Source organism: Halichoerus grypus, chromosome 5 (assembly GCF_964656455.1).
Source record: "Halichoerus grypus chromosome 5, mHalGry1.hap1.1, whole genome shotgun sequence".
Classification (NCBI taxonomy): domain Eukaryota; kingdom Metazoa; phylum Chordata; class Mammalia; order Carnivora; family Phocidae; genus Halichoerus; species Halichoerus grypus.
The window spans coordinates 156004985-156031329 of NC_135716.1; the positions used below are offsets into that span (position 1 = coordinate 156004985).

The 26345-nt window shown below is 60.2% G+C and overlaps 1 protein-coding gene across 1 annotated transcript; it reads right to left on the reverse strand.

Moving 5' to 3' along the window:
• Window positions 1-3624: 3624 nt before the first annotated feature.
• FOXO6 (forkhead box O6) lies at window positions 3625-25324 on the reverse strand. The gene is made up of 2 exons (XM_036102925.2): window positions 24475-25324; window positions 3625-5824 (listed from the first exon to the last, which is right to left on the reverse strand). Exons 1-2 carry the CDS (start codon window positions 24886-24888, stop codon window positions 4559-4561), a joined length of 1680 nt encoding a protein of 559 aa, XP_035958818.1. The 5' UTR covers window positions 24889-25324; the 3' UTR covers window positions 3625-4558.
• Window positions 25325-26345: the final 1021 nt, after the last annotated feature.

The following is a 26345-nucleotide window of genomic DNA, read 5'->3' on the forward strand; positions in this document are numbered from 1 at the left end:
TGAACATGAGGGCACCACACACACGCACACACGCACACACACACGTGGGTCTGCGGTGTCTGCTCCGAAGAGATTCGCATGTGTCTGCATCCACGCTCACAGCTGTGATACTCACTCTGCGGCCTCCTGTCTGGACGGAGGGTACTCTGCGGGGGGACCCCAAGTGCCTCCCTTGATGCCAGCACCCCGACACCATGTGGACAACGGTGGCTCCAGAATTTCTATAGGTGGCACTTGGCGGGGGAGGGGGGCAACAGGGCCTAGAGAGTTTGCCAAGAATCTGCATTAGCTGAGCAAGGGCACTGCTTTTTAGATGGAATGTTTCTTTGGGAGGCTGGGCGACTGAGCCTCTAGCACAGGGGGAGCTGGTTTTGACAGCCGTCCCCTGCCTTTCCCAGCCTGCTGTCCCTCCTCCCTACCTAGCCCTAGTCCTGAAGAGGTGACAGCTGAGGTGGAGGCGGGGGAGCCCTGGGCTCCAGGCCGGCTTCCCCAGTCTGGGACAACTGGTTCTGAGGCTCCATATCCCTGCCGGACTCCCCTAATTGTGGAGCAGGTGAGTGGGCTGAAGGGAGAATGAAAAACTGGGAGAAGAGTTGAGGAGAAACAATAAAGGAATAGGAAGGGAGCTGAGGGAAGGGGGAGAAGGGGAGGAGAAAGGATGGGAAGTCCCAAGAAGGTGAGAGAGAGGAGAGAGACAGGAGGTGGGGGGCGGAGAGGCAAGGAGGCCCAGAGCATTATCAGCACTTAAAAAGCAGCGCCTCAGTTCTTTGGCACAAATAATGGCTTTTTATGAATAAATCATGTGTCAGACGCCTCCCAGGGAGTGGGCATAGAGGGGGGCGCGTCTGCTGGGCTCCAAGGCTGGCAGGGAAGGGCCAGTTGCAGACCCCCAGCTGCAGGGGTATTGCCCACTTTCTCCTGCTGGGGTCCAGCAAGACAGACGCTGTCTCTGGCCTGAGCCTGGCAGAGCTGTCTTTACTCTGAGGTGGTCTCACTGCTCCCTGCTCATGAGCCTGGCCCGATCCCAGGGTTGGGAGTGGCCCTTTGCTCCCCCCCCTCACCCCGCAGAGCAGCCCAGAAGAAGCTCCTGGCGGGGGGAACACCAGCTCTGGTGCACCCAGAGAGAGGTATGCGCCAAGACAGCAGACACACCCAGAGAGGAAAGCATGCAGTGCACACAACTCACACCAGCAGTCTCCACAGCCCCGGGCGCACGTGTGGGCACACTCGGAGATGGAGATGCTGTTATTCCCAACACACACACACACACACACACACGCTCACTCAGGCATGCGCACAGACAGGGAGACCCCAACCATCATCCAGCCTGCCCCCCCCCCCCAGCGCTCACGCACACGGGCCCACACAGACAGATGCATATGGGGCTATGTGGACACACACAAACCTGCCCGCGCATACCAGCAGCCCGCCCTCCATCAGCTTAGGGTGGGGGCAGCTTTGCAGCCCATATGGAGCCCAGACCCAGCGGGGCTGTCCTGGAGTCTGGTTGTGGGGTGGGGCTGGGGCATCTGTTCCAGGGGATAGTCCATCAGCCTCTATATGCTCCCCACCCAGCGAGGCCAGCGACCACACCCCACGGTGAGGTCTTGCCTCCCAGCCCTTAGCCCAGGACCTGTGTAAGTCCTGCTGGCTCCGAGCTCTTTTGCTGCCCTGCTCACAGCCACCTCCTCAGAGGCAGTGGGGGCCATGGGAAAGCCTGGGCATTGGCAGTACACACAGTCTGGGCAAGAACCTCAGCTCTGCCCCTTGCCGGAAGCGTGACCTCAGAGAATAATTCCAATCTTGTTCACTCCTCAAAACAGATCTGAGACAGGTGCTACTGACCCAGCTTCCAGACCAGGAAAAGTGAGGCTCCAAAAGGTAAAGGCACTAGGCGTTATTTCCAGAACCACGCTCTTTTCACATACTCAGTGTTTGTGGTTTTCCTCCTCCTCTCCCTTCGGCTGCTCCTTCTCAGCCAGTGGGTTCCTCTTCCTGTGCCAACGTGTTCTTAGGTGTTCACTGGAGCAGGCCTGGGTCGCCCTGCTCTTCCCACTCAGCACCATCCCCTGAGCCACTCCTGACACCTCCATGACAACCTCTGTGCTCCTGATTCTTTAACTTCCCTCTCCAGGGTGTCTGACTCCATGATCCAGCTGGACATCTCTAGGCCACCATGTTGCCCAGTGCCAGGGACTGCCATTCACACAGTAGACATACTGCTGAACATCCTTCCAAAATCCCAAGGGTTCCGTGGAGCCTAACTGAAAGGAGCCTGTCTGAGGCTGAGTGTACCATCTTCCCCAGGGCTCCCCCCACCTCGATGCTCTCCTCAGGGAATGGCCCTGCCCGTCCAGGTGCCCAACCAGAAACCAGGCATCACTTGATTCTTCCCTGTCCTTCACCCCCTGTGTCCAATCCAAAACTAGTCCCAGTGATTCTGTATCCAAAATATATGGGAATTCATCCTTTCCCCTCCTGCCCCACTGCCCTCCCCAACCCCTCCTGTTTTGAGTCACCACTGACACCTCTGGCCTGGCCACTGACGGGAGAGGTCCCCCTTCTGGCCCATTTGCCTCCCCATCATCAGTAATCTCTCCATCTCTTTGCTTTGGCCACACTAAACTGCTTTTGGTTCTGGAACCCACATGATCTCGACTCCAGACCTCTCAATATGCCATTCCCTCCCTGTCTGAATCCCTCCCTTCCCAGTGCCAACTCACCCTTCAAGGTTCAGGTGAGACAGCACCCCCTCTGGATGCCTTCCCTGACTCCTCGAGCCTGGGATGGGTGCGGCATGTCATTCATTCCCACAGCAGCCTGTCTCCTCCGTTCATTACAGCTCTGATCGATAATCACCTGTTTACTCACCTGTGTCCCCCTTGAGCCTCTTAAGTTCCTTGAGGGCGGAGATTGTGCCTCTGATGCTCTCTCTGGCAGCCCCAATGCTTGGTACAAGACCTTGGCACTTAAAGGTGCTCACTAAATCTTCCATGGATGAATTAATGAATGAGTGCAGGGCTGAGCATTTTACACACCTTTTCTCATTTACTCCTCAGCAGAAATCCAGGCAATGCGTGCTACTATCCTACGGTCTAGACCAGGAAAGTAAGACGTTGAAAATTTGCCCATGGGCACAGAACTAGCAAAAGGCAGGGAATGGATTCAAAGAGAAGTCTGTGTACCTTCAAAGGCCTCCCTTCCTTTATCCCACCCTGCCTTCCCAAGCCATTTTCCCTTTCTGACCCTGTTTTCTCATCTGCACAATGGGAACAAAAATCATACCTAATGCAGGACCTGACGCTAACAGGTTCTCAGTGAATATCTGTGCCTTCTCTCCCAACCTCTGAGGCTTATGTATTCAGGAGAGAATTCCCCCCAAACCAGAAACTTCCTGCCTGCATATGTTCACAGAAACAGGTGCAGAGTTCCACACCAGGACATCGCCAGCGTCCAGAACTCAGTAGGCGCTTAACCAACGTGTGTTGAGCAGACAGGCATCAGGGAATGCTGACATATACTCAGACACAAAGCCACAAGAGGGGTTCAGGCACAGGGACCCCCCACCATCCCTGCTGATATTCCTCCTTTGCCACCACCACCCCTGCTAGCCCAAGGCGCGGGAAATATTTAAAACAATTTTATTCATGAAAATATGCTGTACAATGCACTCTACACGGCCTCGACACGGCACACACGCACACGCACACGCTGACGGCACGGCCACGGTACACTGCCTACGATATGCGCCGGGGACGCCGCGCCCACAGCCCGCCCCGACCGGACACTTATAAATACGGGAGAGGAGGCAGGACTGGAATGGAGAAAGGGGTGTCGGTTTGGGGGTGGATCCGGAGCTGAGGCCTGCTGGAGAGGCTGAGACCATTACTGGAGAGTGGGGGTGGGAAGGGGGATTGACTCCAACCTGAGAGGAGAGGAGAGAGGAGAAGGTAGGGCCTGCAAGGATAGGAGGGAGGGGCTGAACCATGGGAATGGGGGCTCTAAGCAGGGGGTTAGGGCTGAAGGAAAACAGCTCAGGGTGAACAGCCAACAGGTAGGTGTGAGTGCTTCCGGGAGGGGTTCCTGGCTTGGGGTGGGTGAGGCTAAGACCAGTGGGAAGGTGTCAGTTGGGAATCAGATCCGGAGTTTGGGGTGCGTGATCCGTCGCGGCGAGGGCCCCTGCAAATGAAACTTGAAGATTCGGAGACGCCCCCAGCCCTGTGCCACACCTCCTGGTTGGTATCCCCGACCAGCGCAGCCCACCTGGCTCGTCCCCACTCCCACCCAGCCTGAAATTCCGCTCCGCCCAGGCCTCCTGCCCCGGGGGGAGGGAGGAGGAGCGGGTCGCAGGAGTTTGGGCAGGAATGGCAGGTGCCCCAGCCCCTCCCTACCACTTCCCTCAGCGGTCAGCTTCTGAGGGACGTCTCTAGCAGGCCTGGGGCTGCCTCCCGGATCCTCCCGTGGAGCTGGAATCGGGGATGGGGCCCAGGGTATCAGGACGGGAAGACAGAAGCCCCTTGGGGGCGGGGCGGGGCACCCGGGGCGCGGGAGGCGGCCCTCAGCCCGGCACCCAGCTCTGGTTGGGGGGCGGGGCCCCGGCCAGGCCGGGCGGCGGCGGAGGCAGGGCCGAGTCGAAGTTGAAGTCCATTTCGTCGCTGTCCATGAAGTCGTTGAGGATGATGGACTCGACGTCGCACTCGAGGCTCCCGCTGAACATGTCGAGGTCCAGGTCGGCCGGGAAGCGGTCGGGCGCGGTCCCCAGCGGCCCGGCGGCGGCCGCCGCGTACGGCCCCGGCAGCGCGTCCAGCAGGAGGCCACCGGGCGGGGCCCCGAAGGCGGCCGCGTGGCTCGGCGGCGCCAGGCCCGCGGCGCCCGCCTCTCCGGGCAGCGTCATAAGGCTGATGGGGTGGGCTAAGGCACTGCGCGAGGGCACCGGCGGCGCGTACGGGGCCGCGCCCTTGCCGGGGTAGGCGGCGGCCGCGCCCGCCAGCGCCAGCTCCCCGGGCGCGCCCAGCACCGGGCCGGGCCTGGGCGCGGGCGGCGGCGGCAGCAGCGCGGGCAGCGCCCCCGGGCGGAAGGGCGCGGCGGCGGGCGCGAAGCTGGCCTGCTTGTTCTCCTGGATGGTCTGCATGGGCAGGCGGCGCAGCGGGCCCAGCGCCGGCGGCCCGAAGCCCCCGCCCCCGCCCCCGCCGTAGGCGCCGCTCTTGCAGCCGCCAAAGTAGGCGGGCGTCCCGGCCCGGGCCCGCGGCCCGTACGCGTCCTGCGCGCCGTCCAGCAGGGCCTCGGGCAGCCCCGCGCCGCCGCCGTGCAGGCCCAGCGGGCCCCCCAGCTCGGCCAGGCGGGGCAGCTCCCCCGGGCAGCGCGCTCCTAGCGCGGGCGACAGCGCGCTCGCCGGGCTCGGGTACATGAGCGGCGACGACGGTGCCAGGGCCTCCAGGGCCTCGTCGTCCTCCAATTCGGCTGCCTCCCCGAGCAGGGGTCTCCCGCCGCCGCGGAAGTCGGCCCACGCCTCGTAGTCGTCGCTGGCGTGCGAGGCCGGGCTGGTGGCCCACTTGGCTGCGGCAGGCACAGGCCCCGGGGCTGGCGCGCCCGGGGGACTGTCATCGGGGCTTCGCTCAGGTGCCTGCAGCTGCTTCTTCTTGCTCGCCTTGCCCTTGATGCGCAGGAACTTGGCCCCGTTGTCCATGGACACGGCCCGCCGCCGAGGGGTCTTGCCTGTCTTTCCGCCCTCGGGGTTCAGCATCCACCAGGAGCTCTTGCCAGTGCCCTCGTTCTGCACGCGGATGAAACGGGTGTGCAGCGACAGGTTGTGCCGGATGGAGTTCTGTGGCCAGACACAAGGACATGGGTGGGGGAGCGGGAAGCGAGGAGGCCATGAAAAAAGAGGAAGAAGTGATGGAAAGAGGAGGGGGAGAAAACAGAGAAAAAAGTGAGAGAAGAGGAATGAGAAGGGCCAGAAGGGGCAATGGGAGGAAACAGAAATGAAGAAGGGTGAATGGGGTAAAGAGGGGGAGAACAGGTGTAAGTACCAGGTTGGACAGGAATGCCCACCTTATACCCCAGAACCGCACCACTCTTCCCTCTCCCCGGCACCCCCTCCCCCGACAACGCACACCTCCCAGAGGGTGGGGCTAGAGCTTTGGGCCTGGCCTCTCCCCAGGAGGCAAGGCAGAAGCCTGAGGGCTACTCTTAAGGAACTGCAGCAGGGCCCTCTCTCCCCAGCTCAGCCAAGCCCCGCCTGGGGCTAGCCAGGCTGCCAGGGCCCCCCAGCAGATTATGTAAGGGCTCATGCCGCCGCGGCTCATTTGTCTGCCCCCTCCCTCCCCAGCCTGGCATGGCGCCAGGAGCCCGAAAACCCAGGGCTCCAGAAATCAATCTCGCGGTGACTGATTAAGCCCTGTTTAGAACTAATTGCTCTTTCGTGTGTGGGGAGAATAAATTACCTGCTTTAATTTCGTGTCTTTAAAATGCAACTGCAGGTAGAGAAGACTGTTAACCCTTTGCTGGGAGGGCCTGGCCAGGGAAAGCAGAAAAGGCTGGGGGTCCCTAAGGTGGGTAGAGACCTGAAACTCCTCTGAAATTTCCCCCAACTCTTGTGAGCTCCTGTGAACTATAGAAGCCTAGATTCCCAGCAAGGCCCTCAAAGCACATCCATCAGCCATGGGGACCTCAGACCCCACCTCTGCTCAGCGCCCACCTTCAGGCCAGCCCAGCTCTCCAGCCTGCCCTCCCTTCCTGACCACCTAAAGCAGAGGAGCTCTGCCCCCCAAAGCCCCATTCTGGTAGAAGCTTCACAAAGTCCCCACAAATCGGGGGGTGGGGGACTAAATGTAATCCCCATTTACAACAAGAAGACCAAGGCTCAGAGAGGTCAAGTGGCTTGCCCAGGGCTACACAGCCCCTTCTGCTGTCGCTCGGTACCTCCCTGGGCCCCGCCTCTGCCACCCCTGCACACACTCTCTTCGAAATTTCTGCCGTGCCAGTCTCTAGCGCTCCCCATGTCACAGCCCACTTTTGCCAAGAAGGCGGGGGCGGGGGGAGCGCCACGGCTCCAACAGCCTGGTTCCCCACAGGCACCTGCAGGAGGGAGACTTACGCTGCCCTGCCCCACCTCTGGGGCCCGCCACCTGGTGGCCTTGACCTCCCGCCTCACGCACTGCTGTGGAAAGAGCATGGGCTTGGCTATCAGAAGGGCTAGGCAGGATGGGCAGGATGCCTGGCTCTCTGGCTCTTTTCAGCCACCCAGCTATGTGACTATGGCTCTTGACTCGATCTCCGGTGAGCCTCAGTTGCCTCAGTGAACGACCTGGACCAAAATGGGCACCATTCAGTAACCACCTCAGATAGCTGTTAGATCACTACCTGAGGTAATGTGTGTGGGTACGTGTTTGGTGAATGCACCGGGTGCTCATAAACACTGGTTAAAGGCCTCACTCTGGCCAGAAGACCACACTTTGAGATCATCCAACAGACCTGCTCTGTCTCTACCTCCTTAATATCCTGTCCTGAGTATAAGTGTGCTAGGCACCAACAAGTCTGGGAAGCTGGCATTGCCCGGTCTCACTGACGAGGGAACAGAGGCCCAGAGGCATGATGTAATTTGCCCAGGGTCCCACAATGCCAGATAGCACTCCAGATCTAACCCAGTTCATGGACCTACTCCTAATCTATTTGTCCGCCCAGCCCCATAACCACTGGCCAGTGAGGGCCCTCCCTCCTGCCTCCTTCCCACCGGTCTCCAGGAGGAGGGCTCCTTCCTGCTGCCCCACTCCCACTCCCAGCTCCAGGTACTGCCCTGACTCTCCGGGCACCCCGCCCCCTCCCTATCGCTGGCACTTTCTGGTCTTGGGAGGTGACAGCTCCAAGACCCCTCCCAGCGTTGCCCTGCCTGGGCTTCTCCTGGGATCCTGTGAAGAGGGGAGCTAGAGCCCCAGGGAGTGGTGCTCCCTCCAGTAGATACCCCCTTCCCACCCCTGCCCTTGCACCTGGCTCCCTAGCCCCTCCAGCACACCTGTATTCGGAGGTCTCGGGGGGCCCCGTTCTCCCCAGGAGACTGTCTGGCTGCACAGAGGCTCCGCCTCCCAGCGTCTCCCCAGCTGGAGGTCGGTCAGGCAACACCTCTTTATCAGTGTCACTATGTGCCAGCCTGAGTCTGAGTGCTGGGGGGAGGGGGGAGGAGGAAGGACATCGCCAAGTGCCAGCACCCACTCAGTACCTGCTTGTTCAGCCCCAGGTGTTATAAGTACTTGATCTCACATAGTCTATCAAACTCCATACAACTCGGGGATTGTGATCCCTAGCTCCAGATGAGGAGAGTGAGGCTCAGAGAGGTTCAGTAAGCTGCCAGTCCCACAGTGCAGATGGTAGAGCCAGGTATTGATTTCAGGTTACTCACGCCCTGAGTCTAAAGGACATCACATTCCACCACGCCGGAGAGAAACGAGTCAGGGAATTTCCAAAGAATCTCAGGAAGCCAGGACTCTAGTGCTTCTCAAACTTTCCATGTAAACTATCCCTAGAAGCAGGCAGCATGGGAAGACTGGGGGCATGTCGCAAGGTCAAAATTTCCCATTAAGTCTCGTGCTTCATTTTTAGCATTCAGGGGGATTTTTGCATTATACTTCATAATGCATCTAAGTTTTCTGAATATAAAAATAATGTTCTCGATTACCAAGAGCACCTGCTCTGGGCCTATGAAGGTTTGCACTCTTCCCCCACTCTGTTCCCTGTCTGGCCAGGTACCCCAGGGAGCCGGAGCTCCAGCCTGAAACCACTGCTGATCCGACCCAGAGAGAAGAAAGGACTTGCCCAAGGGCACCCAGGACCTGGTAGCAGAGCAGGGGTTCGAGCGCAGGCCTCCTGACCCCTGGCTCGGTGCTCTTCTCACCCCACCAAGCCTCACCTGGGGCAGCCTGTCCGTCTCTCTCCGGGCCCGTTTCCCCGCCTGGGTACTGATGAGATGTGCCAACCGTACTCTGTGACCTTTTCAGTTTGACACTGCAAGTTCTTGAACTCATCCAGTCCACAGGTTTTCAAACTTTTTTAAAAAAGATTTTTATTTATTTATTTGAGAGAGAGACAGACAGAGGGAGAGAGCACGAGCAGGGGGGAGGGGCAGGGGGAGAGGGAAGAGCAGGGAGCCGGATGATGTGGGGCTTGATCCCAGCACCCTGGGATCATGACCTGAGCCAAAGGCAGACGCTTCACTGACTGAGCCACCCAGGTGTCCCAAACTTTTTTTTTTTTTTTAAGTAGTGGAACTCTGTTCGCAAATGGAACCTAACGCAAAATGGAGTGTTACACACTCAAGCCATCAGGGAGCGGGGGCGGGGTGCCTGGAGCTGGGCTGGCTCAGCACCCCTGGTACTCTCGTAGAAAACCTGGCCCCAGTGGAGGGATGGTGCAGGCCAGACGGATGGGCCCGTGGAGGTCCAGAGGGCTGCCATACCTTGCCCAGGGTCACCCGGGGAGGGAGCCCAGAGCTGCCTAAGGACAACCTAGGCCTCTGCCTGTGGAGCCAGGCTGGGCACCAGGCGTGCACCGGGGCTGTGGCCCCTGAGGGAAGTCCAGGCCCTGAAGCCCAGTCTGGCTCCTCGGGGCCCAGCCACCTGGTACCAATCAGAGCTCCCAGCCAAGATCCAGTGGCAAGCGCAGATCACAACTCCCCCACAAGGCCTCCTGGGAGGCCAGAGGCCACAGAGGAGGTGAGGGAGGCCGAGGAGGGAGCCGCCTCTGCCAGGCAGCAGTAACCAGGGTTCCCTCTTAGAGTCACCTAGCAACCCGCCACCACAGCCACGGCCCCGGCATGCCCAGGCTCCCCAGTGCCCAGAGCTGGGCCCGGCTTCGGGGGCCTCACGCCTCCCACACCTCCACACCGGCCTGGGGCAGGTTATCAGGGGGGGGTCGGACCGCCCTGATTCGGGAGGCAGGCCATCCCAGCGCAGGGGGAAGGCACAGTGAGCTACATCCACGCCCATCCCCCTCTCCCTTGGAACCCGGGCTAGGGAGGCTGAGCAACCCCGCCCCCCGCCCCTCGGGGCCTCACCCACCTGGGAGAGGAGGCTGGTGCAGTTGAAAGCGCATGGGCTCTGGTGTTGGATCTGGATTCCAGTTTTGGATCCAATACCCCATGAGCAGTGCAGCTCTGGGGCAAGATGCTTTGAACCTCTATTTCCTCAAACAGCTACCTGCTCCCACCCTTGCCTCCCTACAGCCTTCTACCACCCAGCAGTCAGAGTGGCCCTTTAAGTAGCTTGGATCACATCCAGTCCTGCCCAGAACCCTGAGATGCCCCCCATCTAAGAGTAAAAAACAAAGGCCTTGCCATAACCCACGAGCCCCTCCATGACCTCTCAGACTCCTCTCCTAACACAATCCTGCTCGATTCCTCTCTCCTGTTCCTTGAACCTGCTAGGTACGGTCCTGCCCTGGGGCCTCTGTCTCAGGGGAAAACTGTTCACCCAGACACCCCCATCAATCTCTCATCCCTTTCGAGTCCGCATGCAGATAGAATCTTTTGCCAAAATGAGGCCCATCCTGACCACTCTAACCCTTTGCTCCTCCTCCCTGCCATTTCTTGGCCCCCTTACCTGCTCTCAGCTTTTCTAAAGCAAGGATCACTTTCTTAATTAATAGTTTGTATACATACATTAATAAATTAATATGTAAGTTATATATAAATATATAATTCATTTATATTCTGTATTTATTATTTATTGTCTGGTTTCCCTCACATTAGAATATAAGTTTCATGAGGGATTTTCGTCCATTTTTGACTTTACCCCATGTGTTTGATGCGTACCAGGCATTTAATAAATGTTCATTGAACGAATGAATGAGAGAGAGAGAGTAAGGGGGAGGTAATACTGTGTTGCAGGGAGAATTAAAGGAAACGGGGCAGAGTAGCTGGCACATGAGAGGGGCTTCCCCAAACTGGGCTGAGAGAAGGAAACATAGGCAGAATGAGAGACAAGCATGGGAACAAGTCGGGAACAGCCTGATCCACAGAGGGAAGCGCAGAGGAGGGTCAGGGTTTCCGTGAGAAGTGGGGGAAGGCCTCAGGGGGTGACCGTGCACCTGCCCACCCCAGGCCCCCTCCCCACTCCCTCCCGCTGCCCAGACTTGAGTCATCCGGGGATCGCTGGGGCCGACCGAGGTCTCCGAGAGCCTGTCCCACCTGGGCCGGAAGACACGCCGGGAGCCCCAGTGGGGAGAGAACCCCCTCATCCCTGCTGCCGGTGCCTCCCGCACAGACAGGGTCTGATCCATTTGGTGGTGGCAGCTCATCTATCCAGCAGGACGCCCTCATTTATTCCCAGGACACCCTTCGCCCACGAGCAGTAATGCATTCATCTGACAGCACAACCCCATTTATCCAGCACCCCAGTCCCATTTATCCAGCAAGTACAACCTCATTTGCTAACAGCGCTCCATTCACCTGACGGGCCCCCTCATCTATCCAGCAGGACACCCTCATTTATCCTCCAAGTCCGAGTCTCTCCTTCTGCCTGTGGTGGGCTGTGTTCTCTGCCGGTGCAACCCGACCGGTCCTGCAGGACGTCACCTCTCCTACAACTACTCTTCAGCCCCTGACAGGACAACCTCATCTATCTCATAATGCAGCCTCACCTTGCCTCCAAGTACCACCTCATTCCCTGACAGTACAACCTCGTTTATCTTCCACTACAACCTCATTTCTCCTTCTCGCACAGCTCCATTCTCCGATAGCTCGCCCTTCTCGGAGCCCGAGCCCGCCAGAGCGCCCGGGGCAGGGGCGGGGCGGGGGGGGGGTGTGGAGAACGTGGAGACAAGAGTGGTCTCACCATTCCCATCCCCTGCCTACAGAGGGCTGCCTGGCGCTATGACTCTGTCCAATCTCCGCCCACACCAAAAGGGCCCAGGGACTCAGAGTTCTAGGTTGCTCGGCCCAGCCAGTGCCCCGCCATTACCGCACTTCCCATTCTGTCCCCTCCAGCATTCAAAAGGGCCCATAGGATTGATTTCCTCCAGCTCCCCAGTAGGGAAAAGATCCCACCTGATTTGATTTGTAGCTTTTGCTGATTTCTGCGGCCAGTTGTAAGCTGCCAGCATGACATCACTGAGTACGGAACTGGGCAGACGTGTGCAGGACTGGCTCTTCTGAGCCAAGGCAAGCCAGCTCCAGCACACCACTGGCACGTGCTTCAAATACCAAGGCAGGAGAAGGGCACCACCAACCACACGCCAGACCCAGGCTCGGTTCTTCAGATGCAATCCTGATAGCCATCCTGCAAACAGGTGCCGCTATTTTCCAAAGAGGGGAAAGTGGGCTCAGTAAGGCCACAAAGCTGCGCAGTCATGGAGCTGCTGGGTTCCAAAGCCAGGGCTCTTCTCACCCCCTCCCCCAATGTGGCAGGGGACACCGTCCCGCCCACCTCAATGCTCATCCCTGCCTTGGTTCTCAAGCCCAAGCTTCCTGGCTTTCATCGGCCAAATCTTGTGTCCCCACCCACCTCAAGTCCTCTGCTACCTCCTGACCTTCCTGACATCTGGGGAATTCCAGGACCCTCCCCGTTCAGTCCTAGGACCTGTGCCCATCCGCCCAAGCCCAAAGCCAGGTACAAACACCCCTCCAGGTTCCATCACTGTCTGAGGTTCAGCCCAGCCCCTCTTTCAGGAAGCTGACCTGGCCTACCCAATGGTGATGATGCTCCCTGGGCAGAGACCACCTCTGGGGCTGTGTGAGTTCTCTGACCCCCTCCATGGCTCCAACTGGCCCTCTCCCTCCTTCCTTCCCTCCCTTCCTGCATGAAGTAAGGTTGAGAGCAGGGTTGAAATCCCAACTGCGTTCATGTGACCTTGGGCCTCCCCTGTAAAAGAGTATTCCTGGGGAGGGCTGAGACCTGGATGGGACCCTACATGTCAAGAATCTCATCCTCTCCCTGACTCAGAGCCCCCGGAGCTGCCCCTGTCCCACCCTTTACACGACACCCCACTCTGGAGCCCCAGGCTGGGGCCTGTCTCAGAGCCACAGTCTCTCTGAGGGTCCCTTGCTCTGCCACCTGGGCTCAAGCTGGGATGCTCAGTCCCGGCAGGCTTCCTGGCAGAAGGGGGTGACCTGGAGAGGCCTGAGGCCATGTGCAAATCCTCGATCCCAGGCTCTGCAGTGGAGGAGGGGTAGAAGGGCAGGTGGGGGCACCACGGCCACAGCTGTCAACAGGGGATCGGGCTTGGGGTCAGCCATGGAACAGAAGTGGGCAGCCAGGGGCCAGGAGGAACCAAACGTCCAAAGCAAGGCACGAGGTCAAAAGACAGGCCCTGGCATCCCCCCACCCCCACCCCAGAGAGAGCAGAGCCCACACACCTAGCCTGGTCCAAGCAAACCAGCAGTAGAAGTCAAAGCTCACCTCTACTCCAGAGCCCATGGCTCCCCATCACCTGTGGGCTTGGGTCCAACTCCAGACCGACATACAAGAACCGTCTCCTAACCGCCATTCCCTTCGGCCCACTGGGGCTCCAGCCACCCTGGATGTCGTACACTGCCAGGCCTTTGCACAGTCCGCTCCCTCGGCCCCTCCTTCCCTCTCTGCTTGACCAGGCCCTGCCGCTCCAGCAAGGCGAGCTCTGTGACATTTTTCTACTTCCCCCTGCAAGTCCCAAAGGTGTTGCTCCCACCTCAGTGTTGTTGCAGAAACAGAACCGCAAACCAGAGGATAACTGTGCGTGAGCTGGCTCCCCACTTGAACTCCGCGGGGCAACCCGCGGCTCACAGTAAAGTCAACACACGCGATGAGCTCTCGGCAGCCGTAAGCCACTCAGGCCCTCCCGTTCTCTGCCGTTTCTGTTCAGCAAAACCTCAGGCCAGAGCTCCAGGCCTTGCTTCCTCCCTCCTGCTCCCCCCACCCCCCACCCCCCCAGTTCCTGCTGTCTCTGCCACCTCCCTGCTTTTCCTCAGCACTTCCAGGCTCCTCCGGAGAATTCAGTCAAGTAAGAAAAGGAACTACCAGGGGCGCCTGGGTGGCTCAGTCGTTGAACGTCTGCCTTCAGCTCAGGTCATAGTCCCAGGGTCCTGGGATCGAGCCCCGCACCGGGCTCCCTGCTCAGCGGGGAGCCTGCTTCTCCCTCTCCCACTCCCTCTGCTTGTGTTCCTGCTCTCGCTATCTCTCTCTCTGTCAAATAAATAAATAAAATCTTTAAAAAAAAAAAAAAAGAAAAGGAACTACCGTTTACTGAACATTCATTATGTGCTATGCACTGTGCCGGCACAACGCTTAAAATCTTACTGTCTTCTTAACGATCCTCTGAGCTGGTTTAGTGTGCCTATTTTACTGATGAGAAACTGAGGCTCCAAGAGACAAATGGAGCTGCCCAAGGTCACATGGTGTATGTGGTGGTGCGGGAAGGAATTCACACCCAGGGCCCTTGCTCTGCCTCTCACCCTGAGATGCCTCTAAGGAGGCGCCCAGGCCAGACAGAAGCTCCAGGGTGGGCCTGGGGTAGGAGCTGGCGTGGGGCTGTCCATACTGGCTCATTGAGTCCTCCAAAGACTCTTTCCTCCCTCATCCAAGATTAACGGGGATCCCTAAATGCAAAGCCCTCCAGGCCTCTCCCTATCTCTCCTCAATCTGAGCCCTGTCCTTCCCTCTGCATGCAGCACCTCCCTACACCCCTGCCCCAGGCCCTGGGAGCAGCTGCGGTGACCTCACCCAGCCCTGCCCTGGGCCCAGCTCTGGGGAGGGCCCAGCAGCTGTGCCCCAGCCCTGTAGGCTGGCTCCTGGGGGAAAAAGAGGAAGAGTGGGCACAGCGCCAAGAGAACCATCTGCTCTCCCAGGGGCATGGCCACCCGCACAGATACTGGCCTCACCCCCAGGGACTGCCCTTGGCCCTCTGTCCCTATGCCAAGGGGCTCCAGGAGCCCAAGGCAGCCCACCCAGACCGGGGCACCAGCCCTCATCTGCCATCTGTCTTCTGGATTCTGAGAGGTCCTCGCAGGACATGTTGGAGCATGAATGTCCCCTGAAAAATGAACAAGTGCTCGGGGTAAGCTCTGGGTGTAGAGGCCAGAGGCCAGGGCTGGGTGTGCTGAGCACTGCATGCCCCAGCCCCAGCCCCAGCCTAGCTGCGCTAAGAGCCTAAGATCCCCTGGGGGGAGGGGGGCCTTCATCCCCTCACATCTGCTCAGCTGGCAGGTGCCTCTGGCAGAGGGGCAAGCCCCCTCCCCCCACAGCCCCGGCTCAGGTTACAGAGAAGGCAAGGCCAGCAGAGGACAGGGGGAGGGGACAGACGGGGTGGAGGAGGCCAAGCAGCTTCCCAGAGTGTTGGGGGAGGGGAATTCGGGTCTCTAGATGGGACTCAGAGCCAGAGAGGGGAGGGCCATATCCAAGGTCACACAGCCTCCCAGCGGGCAAAGAGAAGCCCACGTCCGGGGGCAGGCAGCCCTGGGTTCAAGGGTGACCTTGAGCAAACCACTGCCTTCATCTGTGAAAATACTGAGCCTAAAACCTGCCTGCTGGCCTCCCAAGGCCACGAGGAAGGCTCTGTAGGCAAGAAAACAGTGGGTCAAGGTCGGGGCAGGTGGAAGCTTGGACATCCTGAAGAGCTGACACCTCAGGGACAGAAAGGGGGGCATTAGAGGAAGGACCACTCTCCCCCAACACACACACACACACACACACGCATGCACACTCACGCACTCACACAAGCCAGTGTCTCTCAAGGATCAGGGCCCAGATCCCCACCCTACACAGCAGTGGAGAAGGGATTCCTTTCCTTTCCCAGAGCGATGTACAACAGTAAGGGTGTTTGCTAGGATTTCATGGGGACTTTATATGTATCTCTCCTGTAATTCTCACCACACAGCTTGGGCATAAGTCCTATTATCATCCCATTTTGTAGAGGAGAAAACAGGCTCAGTTGCCTAAGGCCACACAGACGGTGAGGGGCAGAGCTAGGTTCTGGTCCTCCCTGCTGCCCCCAAGACTCCTAACCACACCACAGTCTCACCTCTAAGACCCCCCCGGGTACCGAAGGGTGCTGCATGGCACCTCAGGCCTGCTCTTAGACCCTTTGGGCCTCTACCCCGTCAGACTCATCTTCTCCCCTGGACCCCAGTGCCAGGCCCACACTGGGTGCCCAAGCCAGTCTTTCCCCTGTCCACGCCACCCCTGAATGATCATTCTGCCTAGATTATTCCCCAGCTTGGAGTGCCAGGTCCCTGGCCAGATATTCAAGACCATTCCCTTCAGTCCCTGGCTTGCTTCCCCAGCCTCAAGTCCTGCTGTGCTCTGACCAACAGAACCAGACGCCAAGGTCTGACCTCCTTTGTCTGGTTCCCCTCCCCCACCTCCGAATACCCACAGCTCATTATTTGGCCTTCCCTCATGACCCTGAGCAATCTTTACCCCTGAATCAAACGCAGGAGTCCTCATCTTATCTCCCCAACTCAACCTGTGGGTCACTCAAGGTCAGGGGGCCAGGTTGGTTCCTCTCAGCAGCACTAACAGGTGTAAGCCTGGGTTCAAGTGCATGGAGGAAGCTGTCCTCAGCCTTGGGCCTGCAGACGAGGGGACGAAGGGGGGGTAGCGAACACCACAGCACACGCTGGTCTGGCCTTGCCCTCGGGGAGCTCTGTCTGAGAGAGGGAGCCAGGTGCCCCTGGAGCCATCCCCCCCAGACTGGAAGCCTCAGGGCCAAACTCTAAGACAGAGCAGAGAGACAATGATGGGGCTGAGGGGGGGTGCAAGGCGTGGCAGGGGGGCGAGGGGTGTGTGTGTGTGTGTGTGTGCGCGTCTGTCAGCTTGGATTGGCCTAGCCTGAACAGTGGGCTAGGGAGAGTTAGCCCCGGGAGTTTTATTTCTGTCACTTACAGCAGGATACAGTAAAAGCCACTTTCCTTCTCCAGCCTTAGTTTCCTCCTAAAACAGGGAAAATCACAGCAGCGGCTTCACAGGGCAGACGGTGGGGGACAAGAGTTAGAAGAAAGCATGTATATAATGGCACCTGGCGGCTGAACCCTGGGCTAGCATAGTTCAGTGGCTGATTCGAGGGTCGGAAGAGCAGAGTGATGTGGCTGGAGAGACTGATTGGGACCAGGGGGCCAAGGCCTTGAGCGTCCTGCTAAGTGAGGCCCCTGTAGGAACAGCACCGCACTGGACACATAGGGAGTGATCGGAGAAGAGGGGCTGTGGCTTTTAGGTCCTTACTGGGCCAGTTCCAGACGCTTGCTGAGTCTTTACGCCACCACGCACCTTCCTGCAGCCAAAGGCCCTCAGTGGCTGAGGGCATCGGCCCCAGCTGCTGGCTCCATCCTCTCCAGCTGTGTTCTATACAACACGACACCTAAGACAGGAGGGTGAAGGTGTTGGGGCTGGGGCATCTGGTGTTGGAGCTGACTTCCTGGCTTTTAATTCTCTGGGAGGCCCAAAAAGAGTGAGGAGGAGGGGAGGGGGCTCCACCTGGGTAGCCTGCTGAGAGAAGAAGCTGGTCTACACTGGGAGCAGAGGGAGGGACAAACAGGAGTCCAGGACGCCACCATCGAAGTCACTGGCTCAGAATCTGGTCCATCAGTAGACAGACCTGTTAAAATCAGACCCTCTGAGGGTCTGATATAGAGGGTCTGAGATGGGAACGGGAAACCTGTGTTATTTAAAAGCCTCTAGGTGACTCTGATCATCAACCAGGATGGCCAACAAGGAAGGCTTTAAGGCAGGAATTCTCAGAGAGATGCAGTGGGTTCCAGAATCACCTGGGAGGTGGGCCTGTATTCAGTCCACCCAAGCACCCAGCCTATTTTCTGAGGGGTGGCCCAAGGGATCAGTCCAAGAGTCAGGAGCCGCCTTGATGAGCATCTGACAATAGCAGGGGTATGAGGTGTAAAGGTGGCAAAGCAAGGGGATCCTGAGAACACAGGCAGCAGGAAAAGCAGGAGGGAGGGCAGGGCCTGGCCAAGGCCAGCTGAGGGCCCAGGAGTCCATACAGAGCAGTTCAAGCTTGGCTGGCTCCGAGGGGGGACTGAGGAGCCCCAGAGGGTTCTGGAGCATGAGGGAGCCTTGGGGCAGGAGGGCTGGGGTGCGTGGGGTTGAGACTGCACAGCGCTGGGAGAAACATGGGAGAGATAGGTCTGTGTCTAAATCCAGGCTCAGCCTCGTCCCAGCTATGCTGCCCTGGCCAAGTGACTTCACCTTTCTTGGCCTCCATTTCCTCAACTGCAAAATGGGGCTGTTAACACATATTTGGCAGGGTCCAGGTAGGATGTAAAAAGACAACGTATGTGAAGTGCCCAAAGGCCTAGCACCCAGACATTAATTTTCTTAATTCTGGTTCCCCTTCCCACAAGAGGCACCCCCCTTAGAGACCAGAAAGGTTTCTCTGCAAAGAGGGAGGCCCCAGGGGGAGGGTGTGGGAGGCCCCTCCCCCACACGCCACCTGGCCCCCCTCCCACCTCCACATATGGGTTGGGGGGTGGGGAGAGGCAGCAAACAGCCAAACCCTCCCAAACAGGAGTTGGTTTCTATGGTAACCAGGGTGCCAGGAGGAAGGGGGGGTGCTCCAGATCCAGCTGTCCCCCTGAGCACCCTACCCAGGCCCCAGAGCCTTAGTTAGTGCCCACCCAACACCCTGCACCCCCCATCTGTCTGCTCTGGGGGCCCACTGAGACTGCCATGAGCACTCCCTTCATTGTGTCCAAAGTACATTTGCCACCTGGGTACTGCCAGGGTCAGAGTAGGCATCCCCAAGCAGGAGTCCCAAGTTCAAGTCCATCCACACCTGTAATCACATGTTTGCACCCCTGAGAAGTCCTATCAGTACATTGTGCCCTGGGTCCCAACTAACCCCTCATGGCTCCTAGAACCACAGTGTTGGTCAGTCACAGACCTGAAAGAACCAGGGATCCAGTTAAGGCCCTGTGGATACGGATGAGAACGTCAAGGATCAGAATGGGAAAGAGCTTTGCTCCAGCTCACACACACTGGATCAGGTTCCCTTACGGGGGCTCTGTGGGTGCTCTGTCCACCCCTCAACCGCTCTGGACTCCGCAACTCCAGCTGACCCAAACAGCTGAACTAATACACCAGGAGAGGAGTGATGCTCCAGGGGGTTGGACCACTGCCAGGGAGAAGGAAGGAAGTGCTAACAACTTTAAGACCTGTCTAGCAATAGAATGGGCAGCTCCAGAGGCCAGAGCCCTCAGTCACTAGGGGTGTGTGAGAAGGAGACTGAGCCCGGGGAAGGAGGCGTGGAAGGTGATATTGGGTTCCATGACTCCCCACCTCCCCTAGAGACGTGAAGTCTGATTCCGAGGTGGAAGGAGTGGGCCCCAATGCGTGACCTGTTTCCCAGGTACCCACCCCCAAGTTAGGAGGCAGGCTCATAGGCTGCAAATAGGGAGGGGCTGCTGGTGAGCCTCCCACAAGGTAAGGGAGACAGTGAGGGGAGGAGGCAGCTCCCCTGGCTAAAGCCAGTACACCCAGATCCCAGAAGCCTATGGCCACACCCAGTTCATGACCACCACCCCCTCACCCCTCACAAGACCCAGACAGAGGGGCTTCCACAGCCCCCAAGACCCTGTATGGGGGCCACCACCAGCTGCCACTTGAAGACAAGACCCTGGATTGCAAGGAACAAGCCCGCGCCCTTTCAAAACCCAAACACAAGCCCTCTCCTCCAGCCCCAATGGCACAGAAAAAGTTTGAGTTTTGGGGTCAAAAAGGGGTCCAATTTCCCGGCCAGACACTTTCTAAGGATGTGACCCCAGAGCAAGTCACTTCTCCACCCTGGAAACTGGGATGTTAATACACCCCCTGGAAACATGGTGGCCAGGATGCAAACGGATCTGCACTGGGCTAGGGGGAGCCTCTTTCCAGGCCCTCTCAGCCCTCCTGGTCCCTGGCACAGACCCCCACCTCCAGTCAGTCCTGAAGCTGGAGTCCTCTGGGTGTGCAGAGAGGGGGGCCCCAACCCACAGAAAGTGGGGGTTGGGGGGGCGCTGAACTTTCGAACCCGCAAACCCCCCGCGCCGTTCATTACCTTAACACGAGTTAAAAATAACCGTCTCATCTCTTTAAATTAGTCTGTCTGCAATTACCGCCTGGCACGGCGCTGCCCGCCATCGTCCCGCTGGAGCGGCGCCAGGTGGCAGGCGGGGCCCTCACCCTGTCTGTCCGTCTGTCTGTCTGCCTGCCTCCCCATCCCTCCTTCTCCCCGCAGCCACCCCAGGGGCCTCCCAGGAGCACCCAGATTCGGGAGCTCCCCAAGTTGCGCAGGGAGGGGGCCGGGCCTGGGGCTGGCTGGCGGGAGCGAGGGGGCCTGCGTGTGTGGGGGGCGGGGGGGGGGGCTCCGGAGCAGGGCGGCGGGGGAGGGGCGCCGGGAGGCCCGGGAAGCCGGAAGGGCCCGCAGCGCGCCAGCGCTCGTGGGTGGGTGTGAGCAGGTGGCCGTGGGAGTCTGCCGGGCGTGCCAGCAACTGTGCCAGGAGCGGCTGGCGCGGGCTCGTGCCCAGGAGGCGGGCAGCTGCCAGCCCCCCGCTCGTGCATGGCGGGGGGTGAGGACACCCCCCAACCGGGGCTCACACCGCCTCCTCCCGCACCCCCACCAGCCCTTGGGGCTGGGGATCCCCGGAGGACAAAGAAGGAGGAGGGAGCCCTGCTGGAGCAAGCTGGAGGGGGGAGAGAAGGGGGAGCCCTCTGCACTCACAGCCACTGCTCAGCCTGGCTGTAACAGGACCCTCCTCTTGGCCTCTGGATCAGTCCCTCCTTCCACCCCACCTAAGACCTACTGGCCAGCATGGGCCAGATGGGGGTAGCACTACCCCTCCTGATCCCATCCCCCAACCGCAGGGCTGCTCCAGGCCCTGAGGGAGAAGGGAAGTCCCCATCCACTGTGTTCCTCCCCCATCAAGCCTGGGGACAGGAATGGGAGGTGCCCAGGCCTGGCCTGGGAGCTCCCAGGGGAGCTGGCAGCCAGGAAACACAAAAGCAGGCTGAACAACTCCAGGGGCGCTGAGTGGAAGGAGCACCCAGGACCCAGAGCAGTCTAGAAGGCTTCCTGGAGGAGTCCTGTGCTAGGGAAGGTGGGGCTGGAGCATCTGGGAGGAAGTGGGAGGCTCTACCTGGCTGTCTGACATCCACACTTTTAAGACACTGAAGAGGGAGGGGAACCTCCTGTCCAAGCCCTCATCCAGGGCCTGGAGACCCTCTGTCCTGAGAGAAACACTACCAGCCTCTTTGGTGGAGTTTCCAGCACCAAGGCCAGCCTGTCTGCAGGCTTCAGCCTGTTGGGGGTCCTGCACCTGCTGCTGATCTGGCCTCCTGTTCCCATCCGCAGCACCTTTGACTACCTCCCCACATCACAGGTGGGACCACAGGGCAAAAGCCAAGCACATGGGCCCTTCCTGATCTGGCCCACTCTGCCTTTCCCATGCCACCTCCCTGCCATCCCTAGCAGCCGCTGGTTCCAGCCTGGCCCGCCCAACCCTCTCCTCTCCTACAGTTCTACCTCCTTGCCTTTGCATCTGCAGTCAACATCCCTTGAGAGACTTTCTTCCAAATTCTACCCCCCAATGAAGACAGCCCAGATCAAGTGCCACCTTCTCTGTGTGGGTTTGCCTGGGCTCCCAGGGGATCTAACCTGCCTTCCCTGCACCCCTGCCCCCCACCTCCGGCCCTTCCTGCCTGGGTGTGGAGGCCTGATGCCTTCCCCTTTGGTCCCCCACCCTCCATCTAACACAGGGTTTGGTGTACCCCCGGGATTCAGGTGCAACACTTATGGGGGGGGCACGGGGGGGAGAGGAACAATGGGCCCAGCCCTGGCACCTGAGGTGTCCCACAGCCTCTGCTAACACACAGGCTGGCTGGGAGTTGGGGATGGTCCCTCCACCCGCTCCCTGGAGGGACTGAATGGGAATGGGGGCAGGGGCAGGAATGAGAGGAGGAAAAGGATGGGGGGTGGGGTAGAATGAGGACAGCCACTGACCGAATAAGATGGGAAAGGCCAGAGGCCCCTCTGAACAGCCCTCCTCCAGTGCCTGGGTGGTCTTTGCCAGGGCCTGGGTCAGGAGCCCAAGCCTCAGGCTCCCTCTCCCATGCCCCAGCCCAGGGCCAGCCTGCCAGCGCACCTTCCTCCCTGAGCCAGGTGCAGGGAGAACCAGTGTGTCCCCGGCAGCGTGGTGCCGTGGACACCACTTCCAGTGGGCGGGCAGGAGACCTGGGTCACCGTCCAGCACCTGCCACTCACCAACAACCTGAGGAGTTCCAGCCCCTTCCAGGGCCTCAGGCTCACCGTCCAAGAAATGAAGTCCAGGGACTAAATTATCTCCAAGCACATTCCCAGTCACATTCTAGGATTTAGACCTGCCCCTGTTCAAAAGCTGTCTGTGTCCGCCTCCCACACCCAGTGCCAGCAGGACACTATTCCGGAGGCTAGGGAGGGGGGAGGGGGCCTTGGCGGGAGACACACCTGGATTGGAGTCCAGTTCTCCCATCTACCGACTGCGTGACCTTGGGCAGTTCACGCCTCCACTCTGCGCCTCAGTGCCCAGCTCTGTAAACGGTGACAGTGAAACCTACCTCAGGGACTGCTGAGAGCGTTAAGGAGACACCTGGCACAGATGCCTGAAGGTGGCTGACACCTAGCACCTAGCAGCCCCTGGACGCCTTGACTTGGCCCTGAGACCCTCAGGAACTGCAGGTCTCCCTCGGCTTCCGGTCTCACGTCTCCCCTTGCCATCTGCCCCCACCATTCCTGATCCCTCAAGCTCAGGTGGGGCTCCACCTCCTGCAGGAAGCCCTCCTGGCTTACTCTGGCCCACAGTACCCTCCCCAGCCTCAGCATCCTCTGCACCAGCCACCCGTTCCTTCACACTCTCACCAGACATGCGCCAGTGGCTCCTCAGTGCCAGGCTCTATGCTGGGCGCCGTGGGCACCGAGATCGCTCTGCCACTGCCGCTGTCTTCTAATGGGTGGGTGGGGAGGGGAAACGAAAGAGGACACAAAAGACTGAGCCCTATGACAGTCAGGGAGAGGGCCAGGGAAGAGGGAGCCCTTAGCTAGCTAAAAAGGGTCAGGGAAGGCTTCCTGGAAGAGGCATCTGAACTCTGTGCTCTTGAGGACAAGAAGTATATCTACAGGGAGAAGTGAAAGGTGGGACAGTGCATGGGGCCAGGGAGGGAGGTGGGAGCAAATCCCAAGGGCAGTACCCACTTAGGAGGAGTAAGTGTTCTCGTGGGGGCTGAGCCCAAGGAGACTGGAGACTCATGGGTGCTCCTCCAACCTGTGCCTCCACCACATAGTGGCCAGAGAGAGACAGACATGACGCCAGCATGAAGCCTGAGAGCCAAGGGCCCCAGGTCAGAGCACTGCGGCCCCTACAATGCAGCCACTGGGCAACCAGAGCTGCTCCTGTCCACCAGCCTCCCCTCCTCTCTGGCACACCTCCTTCCTCTGACCCTGTCTGCAGCCACTACCAGGCATGGCTCCCTCCCTCCATCTAGGCATACCTCCCTTGCAGAGACCCCTCACCCATAGGAAGCCTAACAGCTCACAGGCCCTAGGCACAGCCCCCACCCCCCAACCTCCTCCTCCTGCAAAGGCATCGACTATCCCCATTCCCCAACAAGATGGCCAGAGGAGGGTCTGGAGGCCACAATCCAGTCAAGCCCTTGTCCTCTCCCAAGATGGCTCCCCCCTTTCCACTGGATGGCACTGAGGCCTCCCAAGGGTGCCCCTGCCCCTCCCTTCACCCCCAAATGCATCTGGGCTCCGAAAGCCAGGGAAGTGGAAGCCAGACAGCCTGGGGTGGGAAGGGACAGATTCCCCAGCCCTCAATACCCTGCCCTCACACCAGCAGAGGTCATCACCAGCCCACCATGCTGATCCAGGCAAGGGGGGACAGCAGCTGCCCCATGGAGAACTCAGATTCCAGGTCACCTGACCAGTTCCCCACCCCAGGCTGGCTGGTGCCCTAGGGTGAACTCTTGGCACCACAGGAAGAACTGTGAGCTCAGGGTCGCACTCCTTACCCTGGGGCCAGCTCCGGGGAGGGTAGTGGGAAAGATCTGGGGAGAAAGCAGGCATTGGCCCCAGGCCATTATTTCAGCTCTTTAAGGAGGGTGCCCCGGTGGAGAAGGTAAAACAAGAGTAACACACAAAGCAAACTCGCGGGGGCTAAGAGGGGGCCCCTTAATATCTGAGGCCTGGGAGTGGGTTCCTCTGCTATGCCGCCATGGACGGGGTGGGGGTGTCCCTCGGGGGTGCCTCAAAGTGGCAGTCCCTTGTCACCTCACCAGACCTCCCACCCTGCATCCAGAGCACGCACACAGCTGCTCCCAGCACGCCCCCGCCTGTCTGCCGGCCGGCCCCACTCCCCGGGCACACACTCCGTGACCCCTAGGGGTGCCCCAGGGCCTCCCTCCCGACGGCTCCCCGGGAACCCGGACGCACCTAGCAGCCCCTGGAAGCCCTAGCCGGCGACCCCAGCTCCCCTCCCCAGCAGGGCGCTCCCACCTTCCAGCCGGCCGAGCTGTTGCTGTCGCCTTTATCCTTGAAGTAGGGCACGTAACGGACCATCCAGTCGTAGATCTGCGAGAGCGTGAGTCGCTTGTCCGGGGCGCTCTCGATGGCTTTGGTGATGAGGTCGGCGTAGGACAGGTTCCCCCACGCGTTCCGCCGGGAGCTCTTCGCTTTCCGCAGCGGTCCGACCTCCGCGCCCAGCGGCGGCGCTGGGGCCATCGCCGGGGCCGTTGCCCGGCGCTCCGGCCCGCAGTCCTCGGCGCCCTCTGCCACCCCTGAACCCAGCGCTCCGTCCTCGTCGCCGGCCAAGTCGGGCTGCGGCAGGGGCCAGGTACACGAGCGCGGCCGGCTCTGCGGCGCGAAGTCCGGGTCCACGTCCACCTGATGCGCTCGCAGCTTCGCAGCCATGGTCCCGCCCGGCTCGGGCGAGGAGGGGAGGGAGACTCCGCGGAGGGTGGGCGGGCGGCTCCGGGATCTGCGCGCCCCGGGGAGGCCCGCGGGAGGGGTCCCTGGCGGCGCCGGCTCAACCGCGGGGCGCCATGGGCCGGGACGCGGAGACAGGGGGCTGAACGCGCTGGGAATCCCGAAGGGAGGGAAAGATGGGGGCAGCGAGGGAGCGGCGGCCCCGGAGCCCAGCGGGCACACACCTCGCCCAGCTCCGCTTCTAGCACCTGCCGCCTGCTTGCGCCTGCAGCCACCACCGCCACCGTCGCTGCCGCCGCTCCCCCGGCGCCGGCCCCGCGCGCGGGCCCCGCTCTCCCGGGAGGAGGCCGGATTGCACCATGCCGGAGCCCGTGCCGGAGCCCGCGCCGCCGCCGCCGCCGCCGCCGCCCCGTGAATGCCGCCGCCGCCGCCGCTCCGGCTCCAGCGCCAGCTCCCGCGCCTGCCGCGCTCAGCGCCGGCTGCACCTCGGGATGGGCGGGGGAAGGGGAGGGGGCGGGCCCGGCGCGGGAGAGGGCGGGGCGTGCCCGCCCGCGGCCACGGAATCCTCCTCCTGCCCGGGTGCCCCGCCCGCGGGCTGGGGGTTGGGGCGCGGAGCTCCCGGCTTGGGGCGACCCCACCGCAGCCCCCGCACGCAACAGCGCCGCCTACGGAGCGGGGGAGGAGAGGCGGGAGCGACCCCGCCCCCTGCTCAGCGCTGGGGGAGGGGGAGCAGGGGCGGGGCCCGAGCTCTCTCATTGGTCCGCAGCCGAGCTGTCCCGCCCACGAGCTCCGCAGGATCCCTCCCAGAAGCGCGTCAGCGGGTTATTGTTACAACCCGGGGTTTCCCGGGGCAACGGGGAAGGGGCGGGGCTCAGGGCACTTGGCCCCGCCTTCTGCTCCCGGGAGGGGGGAGTGCCCCGCCCCCTGATTCTAGACCCCGGGTTTCCAATCTTCCAAACCTGATAGGGCGGATGATGGAGCTCTCTTTTGTGCCCTGGACTGGGCTGGGGAAAGGGAAGGGATCAAGAATATCTGAGTTTGGGGCCACACTTGGCCACAGTTGTAGCTTCTCCATCTGCAAATGGGTTCTTCATGGGCTCTTAGGGGACCTGTGGACATAGTTTTAGAGCCTTGGTTCTCAAAGTTTAACGTGTAATAGAATCAACCTGGAGAGCTTATTCAAACGTTGCTGGGCCCCAGCCCAGTAAGTCTGGGTTGGGGCTCAAGACTTTGCATTTCTAACAAGTTCCCAGGTGATGCATCTGGACCACACTTGGCAAACCACTGTTTTATAGCCTCTGGGAGGCTCTTGCAGGGGCTGTTGAACAAGCTCTTGCCCTAAAGTTCATCCCATTTGGGGAGAAGCTTCTCATTTATTTAACAGATATTTATTGAGCACCTTGAATGCATGAGGCACCGTCCGGGCCACTCCAACAAGAGTG